We start from the raw sequence: 9,140 nt of genomic DNA on the forward strand, positions 1-9,140 counted from the left end.
CTGCATACATTGAAGCAAATACACACCAAATTTTAACACAAACAGTTTTGTTTCAAGAATGTTGTGGTCAAACACTTGAAGAGAAAAACGGTGTATTTCATGGTAGCTCAGGACTTGCCTCAATGTGCGGCATACCATAAAGGCATAATTGCGACATATCGGTGATATACAGCGTACTGTGGCCACGGATAAAAAAACAAGTCGGGTAAGACGAAATTACTACATTTAGTCAAGCTGTGGAACTCACAGAATGAAACTGAACGTAGTCCGCCGCTAGTGCAAAAGGCAGTGAAAGTCGAAGATTGCTTTGCCAAAATTTCAATCAATTTGATTGAAAAATGAGGGTGTGACAGTGCCGCCTCAACTTTTACAAAAAGCCGGATATGACGTCATCAAAGGTATTTATCGAAAAATGAAAGTAGGAGTAGGAGGGGAGGAGGGGGAGGAGGAGGGGGAGTAGGAGGAGGGGGAGTAGGAGAAGGGGAGGAGGGGGAGTAGGAGAAGGACTGAGGATCGAGGAGGAGGATTTATGCGCGTGTTATATTTTTTATTTCCATTACTCTGTTGTCAAATTGCTGGGAACTTCGGGTCGCTTCATTCCAGTGAAAAGCTAGCAGCAACAAGAGTCACTCTACCGAGGTGTATGCGTGTTTATGTGTAGTCAGCTACCTGCACATATTGTCAGAGGTCTTTAGCGTACCCCAGCGCGGGTGACATGGGTGAAGGACAGGGATTCTGTCTTTGAGTCTGCAAATAAAGTCGACCCGTGTCCGTCCTAGCCTGGATTCCAACCCGTGACCCGAGGATCACAAGTCCCGTATTGTACAAACTGACCTTCCAGGCCCCATATTCATGTCTTCCAGGCCCCATGTTCCTGTCTTCCAGGCCCCATGTTCCTGTCTTCCAGGCCCCATGTTCCTGTCTTCCAGGCCCCATGTTCCTGTCTTCCAGGCCCCATGGTCCTGTCTTCCAGGCCCCATGGTCCTGTCTTCCAGGCCCCATGGTCCTGTCTTCCAGGCCCCATGTTCCTGTCTTCCAGGCCCCATGTTCCTGCCTTCCAGGCCCCATGGTCCTGTCTTCCAGGCCCCATGGTCCTGTCTTCCAGGCCCCATGGTCCTGTCTTCCAGGCCCCATGGTCCTGTCTTCCAGGCCCCATGGTCCTGTCTTCCAGGCCCCATGTTCCTGTCTTCCAGGCCCCATGTTCCTGTCTTCCAGGCCCCATGGTCCTGTCTTCCAGGCCCCATGTTCCTGTCTTCCAGGCCCCATGTTCCTGTCTTCCAGGCCCCATGTTCCTGTCTTCCAGGCCCCATGGTCCTGTCTTCCAGGCCCCATGTTCCTGTCTTCCAGGCCCCATGGTCCTGTCTTCCAGGCCCCATGGTCCTGTCTTCCAGGCCCCATGTTCCTGTCTTCCAGGCCCCATGGTCCTGTCTTCCAGGCCCCATGGTCCTGTCTTCCAGGCCCCATGTTCCTGTCTTCCAGGCCCCATGTTCCTGTCTTCCAGGCCCCATGTTCCTGTCTTCCAGGCCCCATGTTCCTGTCTTCCAGGCCCCATGGTCCTGTCTTCCAGGCCCCATGGTCCTGTCTTCCAGGCCCCATGGTCCTGTCTTCCAGGCCCCATGTTCCTGTCTTCCAGGCCCCATGTTCCTGTCTTCCAGGCCCCATGTTCCTGTCTTCCAGGCCCCATGTTCCTGTCTTCCAGGCCCCATGTTCCTGTCTTCCAGGCCCCATGGTCCTGTCTTCCAGGCCCCATGGTCCTGTCTTCCAGGCCCCATGTTCCTGTCTTCCAGGCCCCATGGTCCTGTCTTCCAGGCCCCATGTTCCTGTCTTCCAGGCCCCATGTTCCTGTCTTCCAGGCCCCATGGTCCTGTCTTCCAGGCCCCATGTTCCTGTCTTCCAGGCCCCATGTTCCTGTCTTCCAGGCCCCATGTTCCTGTCTTCCAGGCCCCATGTTCCTGTCTTCCAGGCCCCATGTTCCTGTCTTCCAGGCCCCATGTTCCTGTCTTCCAGGCCCCGAGACCTACCCTGTGAGTTTGGGATCTTTATCGTGCACATGTGTGCAGACGGGGGAGTTCAGCATAAATGTAATGCGGATTTTTTATCTGACTTGCGCACCTTATTATCCTCATAGTCATATGCGCCATGTCATTTTCTATGCTCGCTCTTCGCTGTAGTGTGTTTCGAAGCAAGGTCTATCTGTAAGGCAGGACCTTATGGACCTAACGCTACTATCCTTGATATGCGGCTATAGGAAGGACGCCAGCCGACCTTGTTTATCTCAAATAAACTTCATACTGACTGCCCCCCTCTCCTACACAGTGCTGCGGGTCGACACCCTATTCCACTCATGTAGTCAAATTCGTGATGAAAATGGTATTTTGACTTAGAAATTGATTCAACGCTAAATCTTTCTTTTCATTCAAGGGACGTAACCATCCGGTGCGTTTTTTAATAAATCAAATTTTAGAGTCAAATCTAACGAATTTCATCACAAATCTGCTTCAGTTGCAAGCTCTTGACATGCTTTTTCTTCCTCTAGATACGTGTACTTCTTGAAAATTAGCAGGGAAGCATTCTGCCATTCAGTTTTGAGTTTATTTTGGTAGAACTGAGCCCAGCTGACGTCCTACCAATAGCCGCATGTCTATTCTTGGGTAACAGGTATACAGTTGTCGAGTTCTTGTTCACTAACCTTTGCTGACAGAACGACGCTAGCGAGCAGAGGCAGCAGGAGGAGGATGACGACAGGAACACGCAGCAGCCATTGTGATACTCGGGTAGCTGGGGCCAGGTGGACACCCCTAGCCATACCACTTCTGGACGCACCCCGGGTAGATCCACACACCCGGTACGGCGCTGTCACGGCCTGAGTAATGCGGGTCCTACCACAGGTAGTCACCACCGGCTCAGGACACGCGGGAAGCAGATCAAGGTATCCGTATACGTTGTTCAGGGTCTTTCTGCCAAAGACAGTTTGGATGCCTGTCACAATCCACTGAAATCGATGAACGGTTTATATTCACTGCTGAAGCACAATTCTGATGACACTGTCGGCGTACTGGCCAACTGGAATCACTGAATATGTTGATGGCACGAAGGTTGCACCACTGAACGATTTGAGATTGCAATGCTTTTATTTTCTCCAGAAGATTCAGCTGTAGTGGGCTATCAATTTGTGATGATGCTTATGAGAAAAAATATCACACTTTGATCTCAGCCAATTAAGGGCCAAGTAGCGATACCCAACACAGAAACACAGCAGCAGCTTTAGAAGGTCCACCACCTTTTCGACGACCATATACTCAGAGAAACACCCAGACACAATGATCTACCTTTCGTTTTCTAAGGCAAAACACAATAAGCCCACACTGATTTACTTCTCGCAAATATTATTTTCGGCTTTTGGTTTGTATGGCAAACAATTCAAAATAATCTGCTGATGCCTTGTTTATCAAAACAGCCGAGATCCTTTCAACACAAAGAGTAACCCGGCGCTCACCCCTGCGACACTGTCATGACTGCGAAAGGCAGAGATTCGAACTCTTCATGTTACAAAATCTGACTACATGTACAGTAACTGCTTTATAACACCTCATAACGAAGTTGACAGATAATTATAATTTACTCCGTTCCATGGTCAGTCCCTCCCTTTTTCACGTAAGGAGGGAGGGTTAAGTCAAGCACCCAAAAGGGTGGTCAGAGTTAGCGCCCAAAACAATCATAAATACTGACACAAACTCACGACAGTGGTAATAAACGATGTTCGTAGAACAATAGGAAGGTAAGCAGAGCCATCCAGTTTGGCTGAAAGAACACTTCAACACTCGTTGAGCCTACATGGTGAAGTCTAGAAGACAAACACAGAGGGAGGTAAAATATCGCACAGAGTTATCGCAGTTACTGCACTTGTAGACCATACTGATGCTTGGCGGTGATGATCTGGCAGACCGTGACACCGTGTAGATCCGAATGTGCACAAGGTGGTCGCTCCTCCCTCTCTCCGCGGTACTCCACTGAGCTGTTTAACCTCCACACAGACATCATGGCTTAAAAGAATTTCAGAGCTGTCGGCCCCGCCAAATTGCCGCTATAAATCTGGCCTGTCGCTCCTTACAACCCCAGCTGACCTTTTATTGCGTGTCGTGCCTTCTGCAGCTCTCGCCATGCGGACAACAGAAAAGGTTCCTTCCGTCAGTTAATTGTCGTCTGCACGTGCCTGTTGGTGGTAATTCTGGCAGACGACACTTTTGCTATTGTGACGCATTGCTCTCCCCTCTGCTTGTCAAGCTATCTGCTTGTGGGACGGGGAAAAGTTATGAAATGTGTCAGAGCGCATCTATTTCTGGATCGTCTCGTCAAACAGTACTTTAGATTCTTTGGGATCGGCTCCGAGCGGTTACTCTAGCTCTCAGTCTCTCTGCACTGACAGCAGGAAAGAGCACTGCTAGCGCAGTATGCATTGTACAGCTTGTTCGCCTCAAACCTCACACACAGGCGGTGCAGCTTTTGTGCCTGGAATAAAAGGAATCCGGGGCTTCACTCTGGTCTTTTTTCCTGCCTGAACAAATTGCCGAGTTGGGGGAGCCCCTCTCGCAGTTCCAGCTGTTGTGGCTTTGAGTGTCGCTTGCCTTTGTTTACTACTGCCCGCCTCCTCTTCTGTCCTCGGCAGTGTTCGTAAGTCTGACCACGCCCACCGGACTTTTCAAACTTTGCGCCTGTCTTCACACACAATGCCCACACAGGGTACAGGCACCGCACGACAACTTTTTTGAAACTCGAGCAGGTTTCAGAACACAGTCAGCTGATGGAGCACTGCAAGGCCGAACCTCGTGGTACGTCTGAAGGGAAGGAAGGAGAAAAGCGCGGGGGGCAAGATGTGGGTGAGAGACGGCGCACTGATGAAGCGAGCGCCACTTGGGGCGAGAGTTTTCGTGCTGGTGCTGCCTGTGTACGGCTTTAACGAATACACCCATTGCCCTAGGCAGTGCTATGTTAATTATCGAGTCCAATTTCAACTGCTACAGTTATGAGACCAAGGGTAGGGTGGAAGGTGGCGAGAGAGGTGACGGGAGGGGGAATGTTTACAGTGCCGTGTGCGGGGCTGCGAGCAGGACCCTAACCCTAACCCATGGTTCGTTCGGTCAAAGGGTCGCATTGTTTAAGTCCAAGATTGGCGCATGCGCATTGACCACAATGAGAAGGATTGTTCAGCAGAGGTTTCAGTTCGTGACACCGGCCAATGTTTAGCTCAGGCACCGTCGCGGCTGACGCGCTTCCGTTCTCTGGTTCTACTACAGAAGACAGAGCCCTCATTCCAGGAAAATGCACCGCGCTATTCTGGCCATCTGGCCGATTTTCGTCTTCACCTTCAAGGCAAACTGATACAAATAGGAGTATGTTACATCGACCCTAGCGGCAAAGGCAAAGCCAAATGCTTGTCTCAAAACGAACTACATACGAACAACGAAACAATGTCAAACACACCTTTTCTGAGAACTTGGATTTTATTTTCACGGCAATTTTACCGAGTATTGCAAAGTCATCATAGTCATAGGTGTGTGTGACCAACGTGGAAGTGGTATGTGAACAAAAAAAATAACAGTAGCACCACGCATGGCCATCATTTAAGGAAAATAACCATTTGACTGACAGGAGACAGATCTCGTCACAAGCAAATAGGCAGGAACATGGTGAACATGAACTTCCAATACAAATGGGTTTGACCCCCCCCCCCGCCCCCCCCCGTCAGCAGTGATGCACGCCACAGATACAACAGTACCTCCCTTGCTTATACCCGTACATCTTGCAAAGAGAACGCCCAGACAGAGTGTCCGAGGCTGAGACCCCGTCCAGGGCTGGGCCTAGTGCATGCGCGGGATGTGTTCCAACATGAGGAAGGGGTACAGGGACTTGCCAGGTGGGGGTGGGGGGGGGGGTGACGTCTGTGGAAAATAGCATTTGAAATAGGTATTTTGGGTCTCTGAAAAAACAACCTGTGCATCCCTCTGTCCTGCTTGAGAAGGGGACTGTTTAGTGAGGCTCTGTAGCACTGGGTGGCACAGGGGGCCCGCGGGTAGCTCAGGTGGTAGAGCACTGGACTTGTGATCCTAGAATCTCGGGTTCGAATCCGGGCTGGGACGGACACGGGTCAACTTTATGTGCAGACCCAGAGACGGTATCCATGCCCCACCCCCCTGTCACCCCCGTGTCACCACAGTGGCACGTAGAAGACCTCGGTCATTCTGCCATAAGTACACCTGTGTATCTCATCAGTCGGGTTAAAACCCGGGAACATGCCCTTAATGGCTTTGCCTTGAGGGCGTAAAACTTAAATTTCTCTCACTGGGTGTCACTCAAACTCCGGCTTCAGAAAGGGGCCTTTTCTGTGACAGAACCGTGATCATGCAGCTTCTTACAATTCTTACAATCCCATCTAATGTGATTGCTAGAGATGCAGAGAGTTGAACATATGGTCTCAAGAGAAGTCTCTGTCCTTGTGGTGACAGCATGGTTTGAATTACCTGCAGCTAGTGATCATTTCAAGTTGGCAGTCGCTAATAAGAAACACATCAAGATGTTTCTTTAAAACGTGTTTCTCCACAAGAGAAACTGCTTGTTTGTCTGTCTGTCTGTTTCTCTGTCTGCTGTCTGTGTGTTTATAGTATTCTTTATCAAGTTGCATCGCCAAATGCACTTACGAATCAAGGCAACACGTTTCTGTTTCATCGTATTTTAAAAACAAAAGTTGTATTGTAATGTTATATGAAAACAACTTCTTAGCTAAGGTACCCATCATTGTAAAAACAATACATCAGAACTCTATGTTTAATTGAGGTATACATCAATATGTCCACGTATAAAATATGGTCCTTATTGTACATGCATGACCTGCTCTATTCTTCCTATGGATAGTAGCATTAGGCCCACAAGGTCCTGTCTTACAGCTAATCCTTGCTGTTGTCGTCAACTAGTATGTTTCAACAAAACTTAGTTTTGAAAGAATGTCTGCTATGTGCTACAGCGATTCGTTCCTCCAAGTCTGTTATCATTAGTTATCAACACCCAGCTTCCCTATGCCCACAGGCTAATTTACACGCCGTCTCCAATTTCACACGAAGACACGAAAGTGAACGAAACAGTGACTTCCCCTTTTTTCTCGGTCCAGTAATCAGAGATACAACCAGACTACTGCTTATCTAAACAGTTCCAGGCACTTGTTGGATAGAGGGTGTGAGTGTCAGTTGCGCGTCTGGAGGTCATTAATCAAATCTTCGTACTCGCAGAAAAATTCCTCCCGATCTTCGCCTTTATTAAGTAAGTGATCATGTGAGTCCTACAGATTCGGGCTAAAGTAAAGCCACTACAGTGGAACCCCCTTTTAAGACCCCCCCCAATGTAAGACTTTCTCCATCGTAAGACCCTGTTTTCTTAGACTTTCTGTTCATAACCTCTCTTAATTTACCCCGATTTTTAGACTCCCTCCTTTTTAATTCCTGATTTTCTCAGACTTGTGGAGGTCTCCAAGGGAAAGTTCCACTGTACTGATAGGTAAGCCGAATGTATGCATCGTCAATGCCTCGTTACAGCTCTATGACTGTGTGTGCGTGCGCGCGCCATTTGTTAGGCCAGCAGCGTGGTAGTGTTATATATAGTGGTGTATGTTTTGGGTGTGGTCGTTTTTAGCCAGCCCGACAGCTGCCAAGGGTATGGTGTTGTGTATGAAATCATTTCACATCCGTGCTGCGCGCCTGTCGAGTAGACACAGCGCGGTCTATGTTGTCTTAGTGCGTTTTATTTACCAGTGCAATATGTGGCCCTTCAAAGGGATTTATACAAACGGGCAAGAATGTGGAGTACTTGTAATGAGTATATCAGTCTGGAAGTTTAAATTTGACGACCTCTTAATCAATTGCTCGACACATTGACATTATCAGTATACACTTGTATATACCACGAGTGTAACTCAAGCAAAGATGCGTGGGGAAAAAAGAGAAGATAATTGTATCTTTCAGACCTTTCAAAACATGCATGTAATTCCCCCGACTCAGCCCATGCAAGAAGAATACAGGCGCTCGAGAAAAGATTTGTTTTATAACGAATACTACATTTTTTAACATATTCCTTCATCCTGCAATAGAGTGTTACTCTGCTCTTTCTCATATTTTTGTAAAAAGAAACTACGAAATGTCTTTCCCCTCCGCATGTTCCTTAAAAGAGTGTGTGTGTGTGTGAGGGGGGGGCGGCTCTCTAGAAAAAAAGAGCCATTTTTTATGTTTTGCACATCTGGTTATATTATTATCATTTTTTTGTGATCACTCATTGACTGTGTCACTTTATGATCCTGTTTCAAACAAAAGTAGAGCAAGTGGAAATCAAGTTGTTGGTGATGTCACCGCCAACTCGGCCAGAACTGGCAGTAGTTGTCAGCACTAAAGTTACGCGTGTCACTCTAAACCTTAACACAACACTGACACAGGTACACACACATGCACACATGTGCGCACACGCGAGTGCGAGCCACCTACACACACATCCACGCATGCACACACACACTGACACACGGCACAAACTCACGCACGCACGCACACACACACATACACACACACACACACACACGGCACACACACACACACACACACACACACACGCACGCACAAACATACACACACAACACTACACTGTGACACACACACACACACACACACACACACACACACACACACACACTGGCATACTTACAAATGCACTGGCTTACAACGCGGCACTTACAAATGCAAGCGAATTAATTAAGTTAAGCGACTGACTAGTTACCAAAATGAATTCATATGTCACTTCCTCGAGTCATAAAACGTACGTAGATATATCCTACCCCCCCCCCCCCCCCCCCTTTCTCTCACCCTTGCCCACCACTCTCATCCCCCCGCAATGCGTGCACACTTAAGTTCAATGTCCATGCAATACCTACTCACAACCGACCCCCATCAAGCTCGACTGACAACCCAGTGCACTCAGAAACAGTGCGATGCGATATGTACATGAGTTATTTGAAAGAGCTTGGCACAAGGCCAGTAAACCAATTAAATAAACTGTGATGACTAGTCAAGACCTATGAACGGTGTATGTGATTACAAACAGAAGAAAAC

General features: G+C 48.3%; 1 protein-coding gene across 1 annotated transcript; it reads right to left on the reverse strand.

Annotated features, from left to right (window-relative positions):
- Positions 1 to 834: 834 nt before the first annotated feature.
- Positions 835 to 4,038, reverse strand: LOC138955459 (spidroin-2-like; the record flags this gene model as incomplete). Its single annotated transcript, XM_070327064.1, has 2 exons — positions 3,917 to 4,038; positions 835 to 2,022 (listed from the first exon to the last, which is right to left on the reverse strand). Coding segments are annotated over exons 1-2 (1,310 nt in total), but the record flags the coding sequence as incomplete, so codon positions are not given.
- Positions 4,039 to 9,140: the final 5,102 nt, after the last annotated feature.

This window comes from Littorina saxatilis, unplaced genomic scaffold (genome assembly GCF_037325665.1).
Source record: "Littorina saxatilis isolate snail1 unplaced genomic scaffold, US_GU_Lsax_2.0 scaffold_1414, whole genome shotgun sequence".
Classification (NCBI taxonomy): domain Eukaryota; kingdom Metazoa; phylum Mollusca; class Gastropoda; order Littorinimorpha; family Littorinidae; genus Littorina; species Littorina saxatilis.